The sequence below is a fragment of the Panthera pardus genome, unplaced genomic scaffold (assembly GCF_024362965.1).
Source record: "Panthera pardus isolate Hobbes unplaced genomic scaffold, ASM2436296v1 HiC_scaffold_11, whole genome shotgun sequence".
NCBI lineage: Eukaryota > Metazoa > Chordata > Mammalia > Carnivora > Felidae > Panthera > Panthera pardus.
Window position 1 is genome coordinate 5,253,411 of NW_026526666.1, and position 26,870 is coordinate 5,280,280.

Here is a 26,870-nt window from a genome sequence, read left to right on the forward strand (position 1 = left end):
GACGGCTCCGCCCCTCTCAAGATGGCGATGCGCTCAATACGGAAGGCGCGTGGGTGCTGGAGCTTCATCCGGGCACTTCATAAAGGACCCGAAGCTGCTCACGCTCCCCAGGTAACCAAAGCCGGTCTTTCTCCCGCCAGCTTCCCATCCCGCTAGATCCTTCCCGTCTCCCTTCCCTCCGTTTGCTTCTCTCTTCCTGTTTCCTCTGGAGAGCACCGAGACGGTTCTCTCCTAATATCGACAAGCCTAAGACTGCCCTCCTACTCGGAACGTGGCGACGTTGCAAGGATGTGCGATGATGTCAGGCGCCCTGATGGGAGGAGCGCGCTTCCGCCTGCCCCCTGGGCCTTCGTAGAACGTGGGCCTGCAGCTGTTGCCGGGCAACGAGGAAGCGGAGTCCGCGTGAAGTCATCACACCCCAGGGCAGGTCTTTCCCAGACTGCCCGCCTTTTCAAGGTCCCCTCTTTCTATTCTTTCTATTACTGTTTCACCCTCCTTTCCCTAACAGCAAGCCGAGGGGCCAGCGCAGAAATCAGAGAGGAGGTCTTGTGAGGAATTGGGCGATGTTTTTAAATCGGAGCAGCCACTTGACGTCCTCCTTCTGGCCGTGCGGCACTTCAGTGTCAAGTGTCGGTGCGTCTTCCTCTCTGGTTCCTCCTCATTCCCCAAGTAGACTTGTATCTTGCAGGCTCTGGGAAGGAATTACAGCACGTTGCCAAAGTGCATCGTCCTGTCCTGCGCCCGGCAGCACTGCTGTTACCATTACTGTGTCGTGCTGAGAGTGTGGATACGGTTCAACCCACCCCGTCAGTGTCTGTGAATATACGCCGCATATATATACCCCTTTCACTCGTTCAGTTATTTACTTCACTCATTCAGACGTTTACTAAATGTCTTCCAAGTGCAACCTCTCGGTGGTAGGCGCTTTGCTGTACATCTCTTGGGAGGTATCTGTGGGGAAGTAGGGAGAAACTTGAGATTCTGTGATGAGATGATTTCTTGGCAGCCTTGTGTATTCGTTGTCATAATGCATAGGTGTGGATTTTGCGTGGTAACTGGTATATTGAAAGAGCATTAGACTTGAAATTAAGAAATCAAAGTCCAAGGGATTTGTCTGCCACTTGCTAGCTGTATGACACGACAAGACAAATCTCACTGGATTTTTTTTTTTCTTTAGCAAAATGGGTAGAGGAAGGGTTGGACCCATTGACACGTTAATGTTCTTCAAAGCTTTGGAAAATCTATGGCTCCATAATTATGAAGCCAAAGTAAAGCAATTAGATAAATTATGAAAACCAAGATTTGAGTAGTCATCCCATAAACTATTAATGTTCTGTACTTAAGTTTTCTTCATTGATATGGGCCTCACAAGATTCTTTTAAGGATCAAGGATATACTGTAGCAAAACAGCTACTTAAATGTTATTTTAAATTTCAGACAGCAGTGTTAGGTAAGAATTGATTCATAATTAGGTAAATCCATTAAATACCCCTCTCTTTGAAGTTGGAGGGTTTGATTTTGCAGAACCAGAATAGGCTGATTACTATTTTATAGCTAATAACGTGTTAAAACGTATGATACCAAAGTAACAGCCTTAGACCCAAATTTCCTCTCATTTCAAACCCAAGAAGTGAGGATGTCATGAGAAATAGAAAATCAAAGAGAAAAGGAAAGCAAGCTAGAGCCCACTAATTGCCCAGGGAATTCTAGGGCACTAAATTATTATAAATTCTAAAGAAAAAAATTCTTTCTTTTTTTAAAAATGTTTTTATCTAGGGGTGCTTGGGTGTCTCAGTGGGTTAAGCATCCAACTTTGGCTCAGGTCATGATCTCATGGTTTGTGAGTTTGAGCCCCACGTTGGGCTCTGGGCTGACAGCTCAGAGCCTGGAGCCTGCTTCGGGTTCTGTGTCTCCCTCTCTTTCTGCCCCTCCACTGCTCATGCTCTGTGTCTCCGTGTCTCAAAAATAAGTAAACATTAAAAAAATAATAATAAAAATAAAATGTTTTTATCTATTTTTGAGAGAGAGAGAGCATGAACAGGGGAGGGGCAGAGAGAGAGAGAGAGAGAGAGAGAGAGACAGAGGATCTAAAGCAGGCTCTGTGCTGTCTGCAGAGAGCCTGATGCAAGGCTCAAACTCCCAACCATGAGATCATAACCTGAGCTGAAGTCAGACACTTAAGTGACTGAGCCACCCAGGCACCCCAAAGAAAAAATTTCTTAAACTTCTATTATTGTTCTAGTGGAATTAATGAATATGGTTATGTTAAAGTTAATCAACTGCTAAGCTAGATAGTTTCAAAATGTAGAACTTCCAGAACAGATTAGTGTTTACAAACCTTTAATTTATCTTTGAGTACTTTTATTACTTTATGATCTTATTAATTACATTTCATAGGAATTAAATGTGTAAGTGAGAGCATTTCTTTTAAAGTATAAACCTAGGGGCGCCTGGGTGGCTCAGTCGGTTAAGTGGCCGACTTCAGCTCAGGTCAAGATCTCGTGGTCCGTGAGTTTGAGCCCCGCATCGGGCTCCGGGCTGATGGCTCAGAGCCTGGAGCCTGCTTCCGATTCTGTCTCCCTCTCTCTCTGCCCCTCCCCCATTCATGCTCTGTCTCTCTCTGTCTCAAAAATAAAATAAAACGTTAAAAAAAAAAAGTATAAACCTACATGTAACATTTAGTCATTAAATATGATGGCTTAAAAGGCCTGTTGAGAAAAGATACAAAATTGTATTCATAGTATAATTATAATATTGTTTGTAAATAAATATTTAGATAAATACACACACAAAGACTGGAAGGAAACAACCAGTCTTAACTTTTTTGTTTTGCTTTAGTCTTCCTAAATTTGGGTTAAAAGTGGCTGAAGTTTTCTTCTTTAAGCATTCTGTATTTTTCACATGTTCTAAATTGAAGATATATCACTTTTATACCCATAATAAAGTGTTAAGGCATAAATCTCCATATAAATGCATAGTCGTTAATCTCATCTGTGATATTTTAGATCTCTAAAGACCTAAAGAGATACCTGTCCCACAGTGCTATTATTAAAATGGCTTTAGAAAAGGACTACTAGAAATTTATGGCCACTTTTCCTGTATGTATCTTCTTTTTCTCTTGAAAAGCTTCCTTTGAAGTCAAAGAGATTTTTGTGAACAGATGCAGAAATATGTGAAGGAAGAATTGGATTCTTAAACCAGATGGATTAGACGTTTTTATGATATCTCATAACCTTTGTAGAAAACAGAAATTATTTTGCAACAGTATAGTTAATAGAAAATGTATTTTTATCATATGGATGAGTCTATCAAATCTACGAAATAGCCACGTTGCTTGTTATTTGGTTACACAGTTATTCCCTGAGGTGAGAGGCAGAAGTCAGGGTGGTGGGGGGTGGGGGGGCACATAGCCGATCTTTGTTGGAAACTATGACTGATAAAGTATTGTGATTCCTAGGTTGATTTACTGTTTTCTTAAAAAAGCAAAATCTTGAATAATAAGGTTGACATTGGGAACCTTTAGTTATCTCAAAGGCAGGTTTTTGCCCCTCAAGGCTAGAGGTAGACTCAAGTTTAAAATAAAACATAGGAACCACGAATAACAGTGTTTCAAACCATGCTCATTGTGAGCTGTCTACAATTTATGTGAAAGAGGTTTATTTTGCCAGGTGTTACCTCACAAAAAACTGTTGAAGTTTGACACGATGAGAGTAGTCACAGTCCAAGGAATGAAGATTTGACATGCTATGTTTAAATGCTGATGGCATTAGGTAAATGTAAGCCTGTCATCATTGGCCAAACACAGAATCCACACTTCTTGAAGCACTAACGAATGATTGTGTTGTACCAAGAGTGAAATATTGATGGTTAGTAGGCCTTTGCAAGAATATTTGTAATCATTCAGTATAAAACGTCCACATTGTGTTGCAGTTGAACAACACACTTCACTGTTAGCTGTCCCAACCTGGGTCTGGCCAGTGTTAACATAATGTTCCTACAGTTAATGGCCACTGAGTTTAGCCATTGGATGAAGGAATCATGCCTACAAAAAAAAAAAAAAAAAAAAAAAAAAAAGGCAATGTATTAAATTAGTGATCTTGTATTTAGTTCTCACGACTAGGCTTTTTAATTTTTTTTTAATCTTTATTTTATTTTTGAGAGAGAGACAGTGTGAGCAGGGGGGGAGCAGAGAGAGAGGGAGACACGGAATCCAAAGCAGGCTCCAGGCTCCGAGCTGTCAGCACAGAGCCGGATGCGGGGCTTGCACCCCTGAACTGTGAGATCATGACCTGAGCTGAAGTCAGACACTCAACCGACTGAGCCACCCAGGCGCCCCTCGACTAGGCTTTTTAAACAATTGTTCTTTTTTTTTTTTTTAATTTTTTCATTTTATAATAATTTCAGATTTACCAAGTTGCAATAGTAGTACTTAGTATTCCTGTACACCCTTCACCAGGCCTCCTTTTACATGATCATGACACAGTGATTAGAGCCAAGATATTAATTTGGTACAATAGTAGCTAAAGACCTATTTCAAATTTCTCCCATTTTTCCACGAGTCTCTTACTGGTCCAGGATCAAATCCAGGATCCCATATTTAGTTGTCGTGTCCCCTCCAATTTATGGCACTTCCTCAGTCTTTCATGACCGTGGCATTTTTGAAGAGAATTGATCAGTTATTTTCTAGAATGTCTCTGAATTTGGGTTTGTCTGATGTTTTCTCATGATTGGGTTGTGGATTTTGGCAAGAAGACCACAGAAGAGATACTGTTCATAACAAGGCTTTAAGGCAGGTTTATTTTAAATCATGAGGAAACAGACTTTAGTTAAGTAACTTGCCTGATGTCACACTGCTAATTAATTGTGGAATTAAGATGCTAGAATTTTACTATTGGGATTTCATTCCATATTTTTCCATTAATATTTGTTACTGTAGGTTTCTGTGATCTTAATGAGATTCAAATGTGGTGATATTCCCAGTGACTTTTCCCTTAGCTTTTCTCTGCCACGTCTTGTCCATCCAACTTGCAACAAGAGCTAATCAGCCTGGAGAGCTACCAGGAGCTTCCATAGCCATTATTTTGTAAAACAGTAACTGGGCTGGTTTGATGGGGCTTCTTCATCTCTCTGTGTTTTTCTCCAGTGGTGTTACAGGGACCCACTCTAAAGCCCCTTTCAAGTTCAATCAGCTTATGACTCCATTCGCTTAAAATCTTCTTTAGATTGGTTTTCCTTGTGAACTGACTTAGCTTATTAGAAATAATAATTTTCAAAAATACATTGGAGTAGATAATGAAAACTACCGATGGTCACTGATGAAAATATAGAGGAGGAACAGTGAGTAAATGCTGAGGATTTTTGCTAGCAACTCTTATGACATCTACAGCTGGGAAATGCTAAGGAGAGTAAGGCTGAGATCCTTTGTCGGGATATCTGCTGCATGGCTGCAGGCTACAGAAGTGTCTGCAGAGGCTTACACAAATATATGTGTGTGTGTATATATATATATATATGTGTGTGTGAATATATATATATATATATATATATATATATATATTTTTTTTTTTTTAAGCCTATGTACCTCCATAACCCAGTCTTTCAGAAAAGGAGCTAACATTCAGCTAGCATCTTCTATGTGCTAAGGCCCTGTGTTGTGTGCTCTACACACTTTACCTTATTTTCTTCTCACAATTATGGAAATATTATTCTACCCATTTCATGCAAGAGGAAACTAAAGTTCTGAAAGATTAGATAACTTTCCCAAGCCTAGTAAATGGGTGTGCCGGGATTCAGACTCAGCTTTGCCTGTGCTTTTTCCACTTTGATGAGTATTTTTTCATCAAATAAAATCTTACATCAATCCCTGTTAGATAAAACATAAAAGCCGAGCTGTTCCTGTTTCAAGAATAGAGGAGTAGCTGGAGCCCTGCTTGTGTGACCTCACTGCCCCTCCCCACTCCTCCCACCTGCCGCCCACCAACAGAGGCCCCCGAGATGGTGCCACACAATCTTCAATGTCGTATGATGAAATTTGAAAAACACTTCATCTTCCTAACATGTCCGAGTAAGTTTGTTGGCTGATGATCACATATGATGGATGAATTATGTTTTAGGAGCTACCGTGTAAAGAAGTAGTTTGAGAGTATTCACTTTGATATGTATGTATTTTATCAATAAAATGCAACATAGGTTCTATTATCTTTTTTTTAAGTTTTATTTAAGTAATCTCTACACCCAACGTGGGGCTCGAACTCATGATCCTGAGGTCTAGAGTTGAATGCTCTTCCGTCAGTCGGCTGGCTCAGTGCCAGCCCCCTATTTATCTTAGGCTATACAAGTACTCAAATTAATAGTAGTCAATTTTCCTTCTTTCCTGCTCTCCTTCCTTCTTTCTTTCTCAACATAGCTGACTTCTGCTGATCTTTCTGCACAAAGATGGTTCTATGGATTCTCTCTCAGTCACTATTATAACCAACCTGGCCTCTCGCCTCCTCATAAAGAACATTTAACCAGTTCTGCTCTTGATTCCATTCCACCACTCAGGGTTCAGGAATTTCCCTTCTAGAGACTGCAACATGAGGCCTAAGGCTTCTTCTTGAATTTCTACAGGAGCAATTTCCTTATTTAGGGTGGGAGCTTATCTGCCCATGTGAGACACTAGATACAAAGAGGTAATTTATAGGCACAGAGGTGCTACGTTGACTCCAGCTTGACTTAATTTAACGCTGCTGGAGCATTTACTGTTTTCCCTATATATCATTTCTTAGCAATACTCTATCTTTTATTCCTAGTCGGAGGCGTAGCACTTGGTCTTAACTTCCCTGCCTACTGAATGAATCAAGGTCATATCAAGATCTTCACACCACCCTGACATCTAAGTTCCGTTGGGCCTCTAAACCGTTTATCAAAATTCATCTACAGCTTTCTTTTTTCATGGCACACAGTCATCCCTGCATCTCTTGAATCTACTTCTGGTTGGCTAAGGAACTGCCTTTTGACTGCCCCTTTGTCTCCTGAACAGCGGAATTAAGCCAGCAGATTTCTAACCCATGGGGATTCTCACAACTTCTGCTCTCAATCCCTTGCCCTCTAGGCCAGGACACCAACTAGTGTGCAGGTTGCATTCCTTTGCTGGTGACACATTACAGTGCCAGGCAATGCCACTGTGGATAGAGCCCTGAATGAATGACCTAGGTTACACTGCTTATTGTCCCAGGTCTTTAGGACAGTAGTTGCGGATTTTTCATCAAGGTATTTAAAAGCATAAAATAAAATAACAAATCTCACCTTGTAGTACATTTTCAAATGGAATCTGTTATTTTCACTGATAAAAATATCATTTTGTAATATAGCACTTTGTAGTTTCCAAAATGCTTCACATATTCTCATTTAATCTTGAGTACAACATACCAAGTTTCACTATTTAGTCATCTAAAATTTTTACTCACTGATTAAATTTTCATTGTGTCTTCCCATTTTTTTTAACCAGTTTTCTAAGGGTGATGAATAAGTGAATATCAGTATTCTTTTTGTTTTTTATTTTATAAATGTTTATTTTTGAGAAAGAGAGACAGAGCGTGAGTGTGGGAGGGACAGAGAGAGAGGGAGACACAGAATCTGAAGCAGGCTCCAGGTTCTGAGCTGTCAGCATAGAGCCCAATGCGGGGCTTGAACCCACGAACTGTGAGATCATGACCTGAGCTGAAGTCAGACGCTTAACTGACTGAGCTACCCAGGAGCCCCTAATATCAGTATTCTTTAAAGTTTTAGTTCACTGGATGTTATTTTCGTATTTGTATTAAAATCAGTTTAGTATTTAAGTTATTTTGGGGCCCTGGTCTGATAGGACTATGATCATTTTGGTTATTATAAACATGATGATGATGGAGGAGGTAGAACTAGCAAACATTTATTGGATGCTTACTATGTGCCAGGCATGATTTGACATGTGTTAGCGTATTAAATCTTCACAACCCAATGAGGTTTGTGCTAATATAAGCCACATTTTATAGATGAGAATAGTAAGAGGTTAAATAACTCACCCAAGGTCACATAGCTAGCAAGTGTTAGGGCCAAGATATAAACCCTGGTAGCCTGATTCCAAACTCTGTTCGTTAACTGCTAAATTCTAAAACACATTGCCCGTGATAACTGTCTTGACTTTTAGATTTGTTCCATGAAAGCCACTGACATGTATCTTGCCATGGTGACATGCAGAGTAGAAATTATAAATCATCCCTTGTTGTCACTGTTCCTACACTCTTGTTTGGCTCCATGAGTTATGAAGAAGGAGCAAAGCTGTCTTGTAAATTTATCTCCATGTCTCTATTTGGCTATTGCCACTAGGATTACCCTGTGTAAAATAAGGGCTTTAAACGCATGAGTCCCAAGGTGCATGTAGGAAGTTCTGTTTATACACAGTCTATAGCTAAAAGGTCAACCTGTGCACAGCCCTGCAGGCAGAGGGGAGGTGGTGAGTGCTGAAGCTGATGGATGACCAAGGGGCCACTATCTAGGGTTTGTTGGGATTTATGGCGAGAGTACTTTCTTCAAAAGTAGCAGAGGTGCAAAGTGGGAAGATGGGAGAGGTGAAAGTAATTAGTGTTGTGTGGGCCATTTCTGCAAGTGATAAGGAAAAATTTTATTCCAAAGGATCCTTATTCCAAGGAGCTCCTAAAAGGGGCTCTAATTCACTAATTGAATTAAAGTGAATCATTACCAATTAGTACCTTAATTAGGGTGCTGTTGAGGCTTTAAAATGAGCAAAATTGAACAGAATTTACTTTATACACCACAGGGCTCCTCGTGGCCTTTTCCTTATACTCCACATGAACAGAGACTGCATGGGCTATTCTACTTTATGTTCGTTCAGCCCCACCTTTTACTCTCTATGTTACCTTGGGCCCCTTTTGGGAAGCAGGAGAATGTAATGGAAAAGGGATATGGAGCTGTTTACTCAAATCCCTGATTTAGATTCCTGTCCTCCCATGGGGAGAATGGGCTAAGTAGCCAGTTCATAAATTTTCTGCAAGAGACAAGAGGTGTCTTGAGCTGGGGCTAAGTGTGCAGGACGAAGGTGGAGTCTCAAGGGAGATGTTAAGAACCAGACTGTGGAGCCCGTGCCAGTTCTGGGGAGAGAGCCAGGTTGCCCCTCCATGGATACTAGTTACCTGGCCATCTTGGTTGTGAAGGAAGATCCTTCTCTGTAGGCAGGCAACTTTGGCTTCTCCAATGGCTGGCAACTTTTCAGCCACCCCCATGCTATCAAGCTGTGAAACTCTGTAACCTAGAGAAGCAAGTGTCTAGAGAATAAGCAGTCACATGAACAGTATCCTTGTCATTTTAATTTACTGGCCCCTTCCTAAGAGGAAGTGTGGTAAAGCAAAAGGGACATGACTTTTGGGATCAATTAGGCCTGGTTGTACTAACTTTGTGATGCCAGGCAAATATTTGACCTAACTAAACTTTAGTTTTCTCATTTGTAAGTTATTCATAATAATGCCTTGTAGGAATTTATGTGGATTCAAGATTTTATATGTATACATATATATACATATATATATGTGTATATATATATGTATAAAATACACATATATATGTATACGTATATATACATGTATATATATGTATATATATGTGTGTGTGTGTGTGTGTATATATATATGTATATATATATATAATATATATATATATATTTTATATATATATATATTATATATATATTCCTTATATATATTCCTTTTGCTACTGCACAGCATCTAGTGGGTCCTCCATGCTGGATGATGATTATTTCTTCAATAACATTTAAGTCTACTCAGTGAACTTTTCTCTCCTCTACCCTTATCAATCTTAATAATCCTTTGATTCCCCCATCACCACACTTTCTTGCCCTTCCATCCTGTCCCCGCCCCAACAAAATTAGTCTGACCAGATTAATCTCCTTAAAGCAGCACTCTAATTATGCATTTTCCCTTGCTCAGCAACCTTTGAGGCCTCTTGTGAAGTTTAGTCTCCTTAGAGTTCCACATTCAAGACCTTCCCTAGTCCAGATCCAAAACACTTCTCTAGGTCTTTGCTGTCTTGCATGGATCCTTTGCCTTGGAGTTCATAGAATTTCCAAGTTTGTTCAGAGCTTTTCCCTTTTACTTATTTGTTAATGCCATTGTCTCTTCTTGGAAAGGCCTTTCTTTCCATTCTTATTTGTCTGTATTCCACCATTCTTTAAAAATGAAAAAAACCCACAAAATTCCAGACTTCAAGTTATAGTACAAAGCTATAGTGATCAAAGCAGTATGGTAATGGCCCAAAACAGACACATAGATCAATGAAACAGAATAGAAAACCCAGGAATGAATCTGCAACTATATGATCAATAAATCTTCGACAAAGCAGTAAAGAATATCCAATGGGAAAAAAGATAGTCTCTTCAACAGATGGTGTTGGGAAAACTGGACAGCAACATGCAAAAGAATAAAACTAAACCACTTTCTTACACCATACGCAAAAATAAATTCAAAATGCATTGAAGAGCTGAATGTGAGACCTGAAACCATAAAATCCTAGAGGAGAACACAGGCAGTAAACTCTTTGACATCGGCTGTAGTGATTTTTTTTCTGGATATGTCTCCTGAGGCAAAGGAAACAAAAGCAAAAATAAACTATTGGGACTAAATCAAAATAAAAATCTTGTACACGCAAAGGAAACAATCAACAAAATGAAAGGCAACCTTCGGAACGGGAGAAGATATTTGCAAATGATGTAACTGATAAAGGTTCATATCCAAAATATATAAACAACTTATAAAATTGAACACCCAAAAAAATAAATAATCCAAGTAACCAATTGAGCCACCCAGGCACCCCTTCAGCCCATTTTTTAAGTGTCTGACTGTTGATTTCCATTCAAGTCATGATCTCGTGGCTGAGAGATCAGGCCCCATGTCAGGCTCCAAGGTGGGTGTGGAGCCTGCCTGAGAGTGTCTCTCTCTCTCTCTCTCTCTCTCTCTCTTTCTCTCTGCCCTTCCCCTGCTTGTGTGGGTGCTCTCACCCTCTCTCTCAAAAAAAAAGGGGGGGTGGGCAGAAGACCTGAGCAGATATTTCCCCAAAGAAGACATATAGATGGCCAACAAACACATGAAAAGATGTTCAACATCACTCATAATCAGGGAAATATAAATCAAAACTGCAATGAGATACCATCTCACAACTGTCAGAATGACTAAACAATACAAGAAACAACAGGTGTTGGCAAGGATGTAGAGAAAAGAGTACCCTCCTACACTGTTGGTAGGAATGCAAACTGGTGCAGCCACTGTGGAAAACAGTATGGAGGTTCCTCAAAAAGTTAAATTTAGCAATTGCACTACTAGGTATTTACCCAAAGAATACAAAAACACAAAATCAGAGGGATACATGCACCCTAATGTTTATAGCAGCATTATTTACAATAGCCAAACTATGGAAACGGCTTGCGTGTCCATCAACTGATGAATAGATAAACAAGATGTGGTGTATATATGCTGATGGAATATTCCTCAACCATAAAAAAGAATGAAATCTTGCCATCTGCAGTGACGGATGGAGCTGGAGAGCATTATGCTAAACAAGTCAGTCCGAGAAAGACAAATATATGATTTCACTTATGTGGAGTTTAAGAAATAAAACAAATGAGCAAAGGGGGAAAAAAAAAGAGATGCAAACCAAGAAACAGAGTAAACTATAGAGAACCAACTGATGGTTACCAAGGGGAGATTGGTGGGGGGATGGTTAAAATAGGTAAACAGGATTAACGAGTGCAGTTGCTGTGATGAGCACCGGGTATTGTATGGAAGTGGTGAATCACTGTTGTACACCTGAATCTATTACACAGTATGTTAGCTAACAAGAACTTATAACAACAACAACAGAATTTATATACTTGTTCCAGAAAACTTTGTTCTGAAGCTGGAAATGATTGCTCCCATTTTTAAGTTTTATAGGACTTTATACCTTCCTTATAGAAATTAACACATCCTTCCTTATATTCTCTGCTTATAGACATTTGCTTTAGGACAGATGGAGAGCATGCTCTTTTTTTATTTAGACCTTTTATGAGCGCTCCAGCAAGAAATGGCTTATAATTAATACCAGGATTCCACAGGTGCAGCCTTAGGCTGCCACTCAGCAGACAGATTTTACCAGAATGGATTTTACCATTCATGGAGGCCACCACCAGTCATAAAAGCTGGGAGGGAAGGATTCTTCCTGTTGAGACTTGGCTATGATAACTGTATGTGTGAGAAAATGAGTTATTACTTAAATCCTTGGCATAATAATTCCTGTAGCAGAAAGAGCTCAGTAAGTTTTTAAGTGAATGAACTCAGTGAAAAATAAAGCCAAGGAGGTAAGACAAGAGAAAGTGCATACCATTGGCATTTAGTATACTGTTGAATTTAAACCATACGTTTCTGTATATATTTTTATGTATTTCAGAAGATGTTCAGTGTTTGCTGCAGTTACTAAGTGATCTTACTATTGTCCTAAGTATCCAGATATTTATAAGTGATTGGAAGGTAATACCAATTTTATTTCAATGATTTTCCAAGAAGACTAATTTTCAACTTGTTCCTATAACTGATTTTATTGCCTCTCTAGCTCTAAATTTATTTTTCATAGGCATAGCTAATTACACTGCAGTTTGCTACTTTTGCGTATCATATTAAAGTTTATTACTTTTGTCTGTAGGAAAATATAGACATACTCAGGATTAAGATGAGAAGATTTTATTTTGAGCATGGTTTTACCTTAGAAGACTGTCTGGTTCAACAAATGTGCTATATTATCTATACAACTGATGTTACGTTTTTTTAACTGTTATAAATCAAGAGTATGCTTTCTGCAACTCATGAAGGAAATAAGCAGCTCATTTATCATATCAGCATTGCATTGCATTTTTTTCTTAATTGTCCATCTTAAGTCCCTTTAAAGCAACCTGTCACACTATGCCTGGTACCTTTGCTCTATAGATCTTGGTATGCTCTACATAGATAAACAGCCTTAGGTCCTACTGCACTGTTACACTGTGTAGACAGTGAGGCCACTTGTAAGCTTCCAATCTAATGCTGTTTTATTTTTCTTTGCTTCATAGTAAGAATACAGCAGTGTGATCCAAGCAGAATTTAAGTCTATATTACAAAGAACTTATATTTTCTTCTTTTCAAAGTGGCCAGTGGCATTTTAGTAGTTTTATTGTTATATGTGTTACTAATTTATCATTTAGATGTTTTATAAAACCTTAAATCATCCCAGCATAATCACAGAATGTCATGTCTGTTAAAAGGGGTTGGTTTGCAGCATCTTCCAGATAAGTCTGTGACTACAGTGGCCAGATATCTTGTTAAATCAGGGACCAGTTATACCCCTAAATCTTTAAAATGTCTTGCAGATTCCAATGTTTCAGTATCCACATGATATCTCCCGCATTGTTTTTCACATTCTAAAATGGAACAGAAATTTTTTAGCAGACCATGTGTCCTTAATTTTGATTGGGAATATATTAACATAACTATGACTCGACTAGAGATCCAGCTTATGCTCTAGTCTTTATTTTTCTGTCTAAATGGCAGGGTTTGGGGTCAGACTTCCATGATACCTGTCTTCTTGAAAGCCAAATGCCCACCTTTACATTTAGAGATAGGGTCGTCTAGCTTCCATTTGGACCACATGTTAGAAGGGATGGGGAGAGAAAGGAGTGGATCTTCAGAAAGGAATGACAAAGCCATGACTACTGATAGGATTACTGCCAGCTGACTAGCACTTAAATTTCTGTCTTTTGTGAAATCATCAAGAAAAGCATGTAAAGTGGGAAAAATAATTTTTAAAAATCACAGGTTTTTAACCCTACATAGGCTCAAACTCTAGGAGAGAGCCAAAAGTTGATGAATCTAAAAAAAGAAACAGTGATGGGAGAACAATCACTGGAGTGTAAGTGTGGACCTAAGGATTTTAAAGAGGTAGAGAATTTCAAAGATAGTGAAGAGCACGATAGTGGTAAGGTATGATAAAGACTAAAAATGATCCATTGGTTTGTACAGTTGGTATGTCACTAAAGATATTAGCAACAACAGCTTTAGAAGAGTTATTGGTGCGGAAGATTAATTACTGGGAGACAAAAGGTGGGGAAGTGAGGACTGCTGTTTTGAGGAGGCTGACTGAGAAGTGTCAGAGACGGGGAAGAGAGCTGTGAAGAATGATCGACAAAAGCAAAGTTTTTGGTGGTAGGATCTTTTAGGATAGAAGAGACTTGAGTATGATTAGAGGAGTCAGTAAAGATGGAGAGGTTGAAGATAAAGGAAAGAGATGGAAAGAAACAAAAGAAATGTAATCTGGAGCAAATGACTAAACACTGGGAGAGATCAACCCTGAGACTGGGGGAAAGATGGCTGTGTGTCTAGATTAGTTGGCTGCAAATGGGATGAGAAATCCAGGAACTCCAAAACCTGTTGGATATAATTCTCCCAAGGGGCTTACGACCTGAAAAGATGGTATCGCGTAGTGGTTTAGCATATGGCATCTACAGTCTGGCAGGGTTCAATCCAAGTTCTTCCACTTGATAACTGGATGTCCATGGGCAAATTACTGAACCTCTCTATCTCATTTTCTTCATCTGTATGATGGATTAAAAGTTAAAAACTTGAACTCTGTGGCCAAACTGCCAGGGTTCAGAGCTAGTAAGCTCAACCACTGAAATCCCTAACTAGCATTATGTGTTGGGCAAGTCACTTAACCTTTCTGTGCCTTAACTCTTCATCTGTAGAACAGGGTCAATAATAGTATCTACCTCAGAGAACTACTGTGAGGATTAAGTGAGTTAATATTTAGACGTATCTAGAACAGTACCAGGCACATTGTAAGAGCTATGTAAGTTTAAAAAAAGGATTCAATTAGCAGTGTTGAGAGTTGAGGCCCTAAATGAGATGAGAAACCATAAATTAGATTTATAGCTAGATTCTGCATTGTTTTTGAGATTTTTCACCAAAGTGCATAGCCACCAAGGTGTATAAATGAAGAACAGCTCTCTAGCCTTGATCTGGGATTGGTGTTTTTATGTGGCTGTTGAGACATAATAGCAAAGGGAGTTGGGTTGCAAATGAGAGCAGTCCGAGTGATTGACCTTGGGGCCAGGCTGGGGAGGGGTGGGGAGGAGATAGACAGGGACTGCTGCACCAAGAAAAAATGGAATAATCGGAGGCCTTGATTCCTAAATGAGCTTGGGGAGCAGGTATAGTGGAAATAAAAGCATGAAAGGGTTGACGGATGGTTTTAGACTGAGTTGAATATTGACATTTATGATTTCAGAAATGGAGGAATCATGGGTGATGACAAGGTCCAGTGGCTGACCATGGGAATAGGTGGTTGAAGTTAGAAAGACTAAAGGAGTATATTGAATGCTAGTGTATTTCACGGGTAGTGTACCTTGAACTCTCTTGGATGATGGAAATTAAGGAAGAAAGAGAGCCAGCTTCCTAAGCCTTTAATTGATTTAGGAGAGTATTCAAGAGGTGGGAACATAACAACAAAGGGCTGAATAAGTGTAAACAATTATTCTCCAATTTTTGTAGCCATGTAAGAGATTTTGACACATTTATAACCAATGTCTCCTGAACTATTAAAAGACTGTTCAATGGAATATTATTTGGATTTGTCACCTGGTGAACTATGTCCTCATCTCTAATTCATGGGAATAATAAAGTCATAAATTTTTTTTTAATGTTTACTTATTTTTGAGAGAGAGAGACAGGGCATTAGTGGCGGAAAGGCAGAGAGAGAGGGGGAGACACAGAATCCAAAGCAGGCTTCAGGCTCTGAGCTGTCAGCACAGAGCCCGACGTGGGGCTCGTGGGGACCGCGAGATCATGGCCTGAGCTGAAGTCGTACGCTTAACCCACTGAGCCACTCAGGCGCCCAGGTCATGAATATTTGATTTGTATTGATGTATTCAACAAATATTGAATATTTGTTATGTGCTAGGTGTTGGAGATAGACCATTGAAAGACATCGACAAAAATCTTACATTTCAGAGGCAGAAACAAATAAAAAGAAGTAATTAAAATATATAATATGTTATATGATATTAAGTGATATGGAAAAAATAAAGCAGGGACAGGGGATGGTAACTGCAGTTTTAGATTAAGTGAAGGCTAATCAGTGAAGGCTTCCAAAAAGGCATCATTTGAGGAAAGACCTGAAGGTGGTGAGAATATGTACAAACTGGATATGTGGGGGAAGAACATGCCAGGTGGAGGAAATAAGAATTGAAAAAGTCTAATCTAGCATGTTTGAAGACCAGCAAGGAGGCTAGTATGGCTGAAGAAGAGTGGGCATTTCCTTTGTTTAACAAATATTATGCAATACTTACTTACTATGTGTTGGGTACTACTCTAAATACTTTGCCAATATTAAGTCTTTTAATTCTCGTAACAACCCTATATAAACCCAGTGCTGGTGCTAACAGATGAGGATCTGTAAGACAGATGTTAAGTAACTTGTCACAGGAACAACAAAATGCACAGACCTAAAAAGGGGAGGGGGCAAGGGTTCTAACCTTGGGTTTAATTATGCTGCCCAATATGGTAGTAGGACATGAAGTCAGGTGACTAATAGAAAAGTGGAAGTGGGGGATTCAGTTGTACAGCACCTCAAAAGCAATTGTAAAGACTTTGTCTTTTACATGGGTTGGGTTGGAAAGCCATTGGAAGGCTTTTGTTTAGAGGACTGATATGATCTGATGAAGGTTTAAAGCTTACTCTGGTTGTCATGTTAAAAATAGAATGCAGAGGAGCAAGGATAGAAGCAAGGAGATGAGTTAAGAGGCTAGTACAGGATGCATGCAAGAGATGATGATGGCTCAGACTTGGGTGAGTGGTACAAATTGGCTTCACGAGAAGTGGTCAGATTCTGGATATTTATTTTAAAGGAGGTAACGCCAGTAAGATTTTCTGATTCGATATAGGATGAAAGAAAGAAAAGAGTCAAGATTGATTCCAAGGCTTTTGGCCAGAGCACCTGGAAGAATGAATTTGCCACTTAAAGATTATAAGAAGAACAAGTCTTGCGGGGGTGGGGGGGGTGGGGGTGGTGAGCAGATGAGGGGTTGAGTTTTAGACATGTGGAGTTTAGATGCCCAGGGAACATCTGAGTGGAGATGTCAGGTAAGCAGTTAGATTTATGAGACCAAAGCTCAAGAGTGAGGCCTAGATCTATAAATCTGTGAGCTTTTGGTAGAGACTGGGCTTCAGGCTATGAGACTGGGTGTGATCATCTAGGCAGTGTTTGTAGAAAGAGAAGAGATCCAGGTACTGAGCCTGTGAGCATTTCAACATTAAGAGAAGATGATGAGAATGACCAGCCAAGATAGTAGTAGCCAGATGGGTAGAAGGAAAAGTAGAAAAAAGGTGACCTCCTAGACACCAAATGAGGAAAATGTTTCATAGACCAATCCACCTGAACGCGTGTGCACCCACACTCAAGTGCATGCACACACCCACGTGCACACCATATATCATATGTGAATTTAGAATGACGGAGTACCGGCTGCTTTTCTTTACTGATTACCAGAGTCTCTACTTGGAGGCAAATTGAACTGGAAAGCCAGATTATTAAATAAGGTGGCTTGACGTGTGGGGAATCAGAACAAGGGGAGTTCATTAGATCACCTTATTGGCTTGTGTAATTAAGTCATAATAACCCAAAGCTTCATCTCATTATGGGACATACTTGCTCCTTGGGTAACATATTCTTGGCCTGTTTCAGGGCACCATTTCTCTTGGACAGCTCTTGAAAACACATGTCCAAGGTTTTCCCAACAGTGTTGCTTTTCTAAGCTTCTACCCTCCAGGGGAGGTATTCTTTCTTTAGATATGTTAATGTACCTCATCTTGTTTCTATTAAGTCTTGTCCTCAGAGTTCTTATACTTTTTGGGTTGGGGGAGGGGGGGAGGTCGCTATTTCCTTTGATTACAATGTGGACCTTCCACCTAGAAAAATATGTACATAAACTCTCAAAACTTTGTGTGCAAGTTCAGAAGTCCATAAACCGTGGTTAAGACTCGCAGAAGGTAAACTTTCCTTGTTTCAAATATTGAGCCTTCCTCCTCATCATTGCCTTTCTCTATTGCTACCCAGTTACAAAGCTGGTCTTACAATCTACGCCATAGGACTTTTTGTGAAATTGTTTTATAATGAAGTATTTGTGGTACTTCAACACGTAAAACCTCTTGTCTAGAGAACGAGGTAGACCTTCATACCTTATTCCTTTCTGTATAAATCACTTTATAAGTGAACTTCTCATGTATGTGTATACAAAAACAAATATGTAAGGCTCATGTTAGCCAACTCTGAAATTCAACATTTGTAGGGGTATAAAATCTTACTGTAAGATGCTGCTGCTTAAACATTTAGGAATATATCTATTTTTTATTAAAGTTTTGGAGGAAATAGAGCAAGCTTGAAAATATTTGCTTGAAGAGTGTAAAAAAAAAAGATGCAGAAGATTAAGAACAACACTCATCTGAACTTCACAGAAAGTGTCATGAGAGTGTCAATGATTAGAACTGATTAGATATTTGGCTGTCTTTTTCAACCAGAAGATGGATTTGAACCAGATTATCACATCCATGGTTTAGTTTTGAAGAGAGAGAGGGAAAAAAAAAGCCAATTATTTGTCTCTTTGTTCAAAGCCCCCCCCCTTTTTTTTTCGTTTTGTAGATCTCTGAACAGCTAGTAGAGAATCCAGCCTTTCACATCCATTAAGGTTAGCTCTGAAACTGTTGAATTTGATCTCTTCCATTTGCCATCTGGATACAGTAGAGAAAAAGCTATTCTGCATTGGGTTGCTGGACACCATCCAGAAAATAATATGTCGGGGGCATCAAAGGCTTGAGGCACTTGGTCCAGTCTGTCTAATGATCACAGGCAGGGCCTGCTCTCCAGTTTTGTAGAATGTTTTATTTTTGCTGTGACAATATATATCCCAGTAAAATAGATCACAAGGATTACTGCCAGCTTGTCAAAGCTAGGATTCTTCCATCATAGACTTCAAAAAAGGACCAGATTTTAATTGGGCAAAGCTTGATTTCCAAAATTGAGGAAGCTCTGTCTCATCTCAGTCTATTCCCTTTCTTTGGGAGGGCACTTCATGCAGCGAGAGCTTTAATTTGTAGACTGTTTCATCCCACACCCAAATGCCAAACTTAAAGTCTCCTTAAAATTGACCTTATTTAAAGTGGTATTCCTTATCCTCTTTATAAGTGGGCCTGGTACCGGCCAGCTAATGACCACGCTGGCGGCTTTCCAGGAATCTGACAACCACATCTCATTATTCACACCAACTGGAGCCAATTGTGGCTGGATTTTTTTTCTTTTTATTCTGTTATTTAAAAATGTGAATAGGAAGCAACAGCAAGCAATGGCATGTTGTTTGGTCTCCTCTGGGATTGGGGAGGGGCCTTGCATAATAGGACCTGTAATGTCAGAGAGCATATGGCTGTGTTTTAAGGTAGCTGGAGGCCATCTAACTCTAAGTGCTGATAAAGCGAGCTTTGGTTTGAATCTATGCAGGATGTACTTAGGGATGAATTTATAGCCTCTGCAATAGGTAAAACTGTAGGGCAATTGCCATTTTGTCTCTTACACAGGAAAGGGATTCAGGAACGGTTTCCAAACCCTAACCACAAACGTGACTTTTCCTTGTGGACAGGAATGGCCCCTAAGCTGCACCCTAAATACTAGGGCAGCTCCCAAATCTCCCACAGTGACAGCTGGAGAAGCCCTTGCTGGGATCCGGCCAGCTGACTAAATGGGGCATCATGGACAGCATTGGTCCGGTTTTGTGCCTTGTTTTAGTTATCTGATACATCCAAAGTTATAATTTATTCTGCTCCAAACTGTACAGACTGTCCGTACTCCCATCTTGCCATTCAGGGACTCTGCTCTCAGAATCTTCTTGTTCTTCTGTTCTCCCTTCAGATCTCCTGATATTGAGAGCAGCAATTCTCCTCGATTAAGAAAAACAAACAAAATCTCTTCTGAACCATAAATCAGGCAAAGCCAGATTGCCAATTCTTAGCAGCATTATCCCTCTGAGTTTTGGACACATACTCATGGCTTCTATCTGGCCCCTTTCAGGCTGGCCTCTCTCTTTCTGCCCTCGGTGGCTTGCTTTTCCTATAGGGTTTACCTGCTCTCAGATCACCCCCCTGACTTAAACACAAAAGCAACAACAACAAAGGAAAGGCTGTGATAATCAAATCATTAGAGCCAGACCTCTGGGCCCTGCCACCTCCCACCCAAGTTAAGTTAACACCTCTATGCCTTGGTCCCCTTATCTGTAAAGTGGGACTAGTAATAGTGTCCGTGTTGTGGGTGTGCTGTGATGGTCAAGTAAGGACTGGGAAGGGCCTGGCATAGCAGGGCACTCAATTTATATTGACCGCAGTTGTTATTGTTCTCATTTGATATATTTAACTACAAATGAGTTTGGTTATTTTTACCTCAACCAATCATTTGGCATTTTAAGCCTTTTATTATTTATTATAGATGAAAAGATTTGGGGTTCTGCGGAAAGAATTTCAAGGATTAGCCAGCAGGAACGATTGCAGCAAAGGGGATCCTCAAGATCACACTGTTGCCGTGTGGCTTTGACATTGCAGCAGAAGCCTTGTTTGTTGGAAGGAGCAGAGACACCAGGTCCCCTGCTGCAAGATGAGCGCCCAGAGAGCAGGGTTTGACCTGTTTGGTCACCCTTGCCTCCCAGTATCTAGAACAGTGCCTGGCCAGCTCCTCTTCAGTCCAGTCCTTCACAAACTCATGTGATTAAGCACAATTTTTTTTTTATCTTTTACCTTTTGTTCTTGAAAACGTTTTGGGGGGTAGAGGGCACCTGGGTGGCTCTGTCGGTTAAGTGTCCGACTTTGGCTCAGATCATGATCTCACGGTTTGTGGGTTCAAGCCCCGCGTTGGGCTCTGTGCTGACAGCTCAGAGCCTGGAGCCTGCTTTGGATTCTGTGTCTCCTTCTCTCTCTGCCCCTCCCCCACTCACACTCTGTCTCTCTCTCTCAAAAAGTGAATAAATGTTAAAAAACAATTTTTTTAACGTGTTTTTGTTTTTGTTTTTGTTTTTTGTTTTTTGTTTTTTTTTACTGCCATTGTCTGTCCAGACCCCTTCTTAGTTTTAAAGAATCCTCTGATTCTTTAATGGGGGGCAGGACAACTTGTATCACTGTGGAATCCTGAGGAGGAGTTCCCCTCTTTCTCTGCCCTCAGGTAGAACGAGTAAGGAAGGGCACAGGACCCAAGCTCTAGCACTGGTACTCACCTGCCTGGGCCTTTGAATCTTACAGTGGGGAGGCTAAAAGAGGAAGAGGTGGACGATGAGCTTTGTGGTGGCAGTGGGATAGGCCCTGCAGTATCCAGTGGCAGCAGCAACATCCTAGCTGGGTTGTTTCTGCTAGCCAGTCTTTTCTACTCTAGTTAGAGCCAGTTGGGTTTCTGCTCACACTCAGAAATTCTAAGTACTGGGGCGCCTGGGTGGCTCAGTTGGTTAAGTGTCCAACTCTGGCTCAGGTCATGATCTCACGGTCCGCGAGTTTGAGCCCTGCATCAGGCTCTGTGCTGACAGCTCAGAGGCTGGAGCCTGCTGAGAATTCTGTGTCTCCCTCTCCCTCTGTCCCTCTCCTGCTCATTCTCTCTCTGTCTCAAAAATAAAACATTAAAAAAAAATTTAAAAAAAGAAACAAATTCTGAGTACTCCCACATGGCTTCAACTCTGGATCTTGTCCTCACTGGCATAGCATCACAAATGTCACCTATCATCACCCCACGTTATGAAACCCACCAGCTGACCCCCTCTTCACTTCATCAGGCACTCACAGGCCAACTGTGTTCCAACCCTATCATGTCCCCCAACCTACTGACCTGACTCCTTTCTCATGATCCACCACCCCATTCCTCACGGCCAGTCATCGTGAATCGCTCCTTGGTGAATATTCTCAATCCCCGTGCTGTTCGCATTCAGCAAAACCCAGCCCACTCTTCACTTTCTTCTCACTTATACCCAAGCAGCCAAACGTAGCTGCAGAATATTACATGGCAGACTAATTGCTTCAACTTTAATTGCTGACCAAAGTCTTCAAACAGGCACTTACTATTGCCTGGCAACTATGTTTGTCTAGTAAATCGGTTTCCCTTTCTGAAAGGTAGACTCTCTGAGACACTGTTATTTCCACTCCTGCACCTTGCCCTACCTCCTGGCAAACAGGTAAGATTCCCACTCCATACTTCATTAAGAAAACACCACAACACACTCGCTCCCTGTTTTTGTTTCAGCATCTAGCCTCATGTTCTCTTGTCTCAAGTCACAGTGGAAGCCATGTTCCTGCTCCTGTGTTGGTCACTCAATCCATCTGTGCTTTGGATTCCCTCTACTTTTTCTTTTTTTTTTTAAGTTTAGTCATTTCGAGAGACAGAGCAAGTGGGCGAGGGGCAGAGACAGAGACAATCCCAAGCAAGCTTCACATTGCCAGCATGGAGCCTGATGCGGGGCTTGAGCCCACAAAACATGAGATTATGATCTGAGCCAAAATGAACAGTCAGATGCTCAACCAACTGAGTCACCCAGGCACCCCCTCACCTTCGTAAGGACTTAACACCTGTTTCTATATTCTCTTCTTTTCGTCGCCTGCATCATACTGTCTCCCCCTCTGGATAATTCCTATCATCATACAAAATGCTCTGATTATTTTCCATCTTAAAAATACACATCTTGACCCAGTAACTCCCTTTAACTGCTGCCCCACTTCTCTGCTCCCTTTCATGGTAGAACTTCCCTAAAAAGTTGTCAGTACTTGCTTTCTCCACCTCCTCAAACAGGCTTTGGTTTCTCGTCTACCTCCCTGCTGTAGAATATCAAAGTCAGTAACCTTCACAATGCCAAATCCAGTGGGCAATATTTAGTAATCATATTGCTTGATCAATCAGTAGCCATTGACAGAGTTGAACTCCATCCTTTACAAAACACTTATTTTATGTGTTGGCTTCCAGGACACAGGCTCCTGATCTCACTACTACCCCTCTGGCTGTACCTCGTTAGTCACATATCCTGGCTTCTCTGACATGATGTGTTAGAGGGCTGCTGAGCTATATCCTGAGTTCACCACACTCTTTATGCTAGTGAGCTAGTCCAGTGTCTTGGCTTTAAATACCATGAATATGTTCATGATTTCCAAAGTGACACTTCCAGCTCTCCCCTATGCCTTGTATTCGTATCCATCGACCCAATTAGCATTTCCTTGTAGAAGACTAGTAAGGATCTTAAACTTGTCCAAAACAGAACAAAAAATGGCCCCAGCTACCAGTTTCGCCAACTAGTACTTAGGATTTCCACTTGGTACCACCCTTTTCTTCAGCCATACACCCATTCTATCAGCAAGTCTTACTGAAATTCCTTTCCAAATATTTATCAGATCTGTCCACATTTCTCCCATTTGCCTGCCAATACCCTAATCAAACCCACCATCATTGCTTACCTCTGCTCCTGCTTCCATTCTCGACTGTCTTCTGTCCTTTCTTGATCTAGAGGCCAGGGTAATTCTTGTAAAATGTAAATTTGATCATGTCATTCCTTTCTTTTTTAAAAAAATTATTTAATTTTTTAAAATCGAGTGTAGTTTACAGTTATATTAGCAGGTGTACAATACAGTGACTCAGTAATTTTATACATTACTCATGCTCATCATAACTGTACTCTTAATCTCCATCACCTATTTCCCATCTCTCCACCCACCTCCCCTCCGGTAACCATCGGTTGATTCTCTATACTTAAGAGTCTGGTTTTTTGTTTGTTTCTTTTTTCCTTTGTTCATTTGTTTTGTTTCTTAAATTTCACATGTGACTGAAATTATGTGGTATTTGTCTTTCTCTGACTGATTTCGCTTAGCATTGTACTCTCTAGCTCCATCCATGTTGTTGCAAATGGCAAAACGTCATTCTTTTTTATGGCTGAATAATATTCCTTTGTATATATTTATGTATGCCATATCTTCTTTATCCATTCGTCTATCGATGGACACTTGGGCTGCTTTCATGGTTTGGCTATTGTAAATAATGCTCCAATAAACATAAGAGTGCAATATAATCTTTTTGAATTAGTTTTCATATTCCTTGGGTAAATACCCAGTAGTGCAGTTACTGGATCATATGGTAATTCTGTTTTTACCTTCTTGAGTAACCTCCATACTGTTTTCCAGAGTGTCTGCACCACTTTGCATTCTTACCAACAGTGCAGGGGGGTTCCTTTTTCTCCACATCCTCACCAACACTTGTTTCTTGTGTTGTTGATTTTAACCATTCTGAGAGGTGTAAGATGGTATCTCGTGGCTTTGATTTGCATTTCCCGGATGATTAATGATGTTGAGCATCTTTTCATGTATCTGTTGGCCATCTGTAGGTCTTTGGAGAAATGTCTGTTCATGTCTTCTGCCCATTTTTAATTGGATTATTTGTGTTTTTTGGTGTTGAGTTGTATAAATTCTTTATATGTTTTGGAGACGAACTTTTTGTCATATAAGTCATTTGCAAATATCTTCTCCCATTCAGTAGGGTGTCTTTTTGTTTTGTTGATTGTTTCCTTTATTGTGCAGAAGCTTTTAATTTTCATGCAGTCCCAATAGTTTATTTTTGCTTTGGTTTCCCTTGCCTTAAGGAGACATATCTAGAAAAATATTGCTATGGCCCATGTCGAAGAAATTGCTATCTGTGCTCTCTTCTAGATTTTTATGGTTTCAGCTTTCACATTTAGGTCTTTAATCCATTTTGAGTTTATTTTTGTGTATGGTGTAAGAAAGTGGTCCAGTTTCATTCTTTTGTGTGTTTCTGTTCAGTTTTCCCAGCACCGTCTGCTGAAGAGACTCTCTTTTTCCCATTGTATATTCTTGCCTCTGCCTTAATTGACCATATAATTGTAGATTTATCTGGGCTCTCTGTTCTGTTCCCATTGATCTATGTGTCTGTTTTTGTGCCGGTATCATACTGTTTTGATTCCTATATGTTCGTAGTGTATCTTGAAATCTGGGATTGTGGTACCTCTAGTTTTGTTTTTTCTTTTTCAATATTACTTTGGCTCTTCAGTGTCTTTTGTTACTCCATATGCATTTTAAGATTGTTCTAGTTCTGTGAAGAATGCTGTTGGTATTTTGATGGGGATTGCATTAAATGTGTAGATTGCTTTGGGTAGTATAGACCTCTTAATATTTGTTCTCCCAATCCTATTAACATGGAATATCTTCCCATTTGTTTGTGTCATCTTCAATTTCTTTCATCAGTGTTTTATAGTTTTCAGAGTACAGGTCTTTCACCTCCTTGGTTAGGTTTATTCCTAGGTATTTTATTATTTTTGGGGGCGCCTGAGTGGCTCAGTTGGTTGAGCGTCCAACTTCGGCTCAGGTCATGATCTGTGGTTCATGAGTTTGAGCCCCTCATCGGGCTCTGTGCTGACAGCTCAGAGCCTGGAGCCTGCTTTGGATACTGTATCTCCCTCTCTCTTTGTCCCACCCCCGCTTGTGCTCTGTCTCTGTCTATCTCTCCCTCAGAAATAAAAAATAAACATTAAAAAAAATTTATTTTTGTTGCAGTTGTAAATGGGATTGTTTTCTTAATTTCTCTTTCTGCTATTTTATTATTAGTGTATAGAAATGCCATATTGATTTTTATAACAATACAGGCCTACCTCAAGAAGCAAGAAAAATCTTAAATAAACTACCTAACCTTATATCTAAAGGAGCTAGAAAAACAAGAACAAACAAAATCCAAAACCAGTAGAAGGAAGGAAATAATAAAGCTTAGAGCAGAAATAATGAAAAGAACAATAGAACATATCAATGAAACCAGGAGCTGATTCTTTGAAAAGATCAACACGATTAAGCTTCTAGCTAGACTCCTCAAAAGAGAGAGAGGACTCAAACAAAATCAGAAATGAAAAAAAAAAAAAGAAAGAAAGAAATGAAAGAGGAGAAATAACAACCAACACCACAGAAATACAAAGGCTTGAAAATTTATGTGACACCGAATTGGAAAACCTAGAAGAAATGGGTAAATTCCTAGAAACATATAACCTCCCAAAACTAAATCAGGAAGAAATAGAAAATTTGAACACACCTATTACCAGTGATGAAGTTGAATCAGTAATCAAAAAACCCCCAACAAACAAAAATTCAGGGTCAGATGGCTTCACAGGTGAATTTTATGAAACATTTAAAGAATTAATACCTATTTTTTTCAAACTATTCAAAACAATAGAAGAGGAAGGAAAGCTTCCAAATTCATTCTCTGAGGCCACCATTACCCTGCTACCAAAACCAGATAAAGACTCTACAGAAAAGGACTACTGGCCAATATCTCTGATGAACATAGATGTAAAAATCCTAAAATACTAGCAAACAGAATCTAACGGTACATTTAAAAAGCCATTCACCACCATCAGGTGGGATTTATTCCTGGGACGCAAGGATGGTTCTAAATGTATGCAAATCAACGTGATACATCACATCAACAAGAGAAAGGATAAAAACTCGCAACAAAGTAGGTTTAGAGAGAAAATACCTCGACATAATAAAGGCCATGTATGAAAAGCCCACAGCCAACATCATATTCAATGGTGAAAAACTGAGAGCTTTTCCCCTAAAATCAGGAAGAAGACAGGGATGTCTTCTCCAACCACTTTTATTCAACATAGTACGTAAGGTCCTACCCACAGCAATCAGACAACAAAAAGAAATAAAAGGCATCCAAATTGGTCAGGAAGAAGTAAAACTTTCACTATTTGCACGTGACACAATACT

The 26,870-nt window shown here is 39.9% G+C and overlaps 1 protein-coding gene across 4 annotated transcripts in view; it reads left to right on the forward strand.

Annotated features, from left to right (window-relative positions):
* The first annotated feature begins 8 nt into the window (after positions 1-8).
* Positions 9-26,870, forward strand: part of WARS2 (tryptophanyl tRNA synthetase 2, mitochondrial) — a 95,588-nt gene continuing 68,726 nt past the window's right edge. The window contains exon 1 of one of the 4 annotated variants that reach the window (XM_019458010.2): positions 9-111. In XM_019458010.2, coding sequence (XP_019313555.2) covers positions 22-111 — 90 coding nt within the window. In that variant the 5' untranslated portion in view covers positions 9-21. Of the gene's footprint in view, positions 112-13,214; positions 13,230-26,870 lie in introns of those variants that run through there. The other 3 variants (XM_053890667.1, XM_019458009.2, XM_053890671.1) reach the window with 3 other exon arrangements.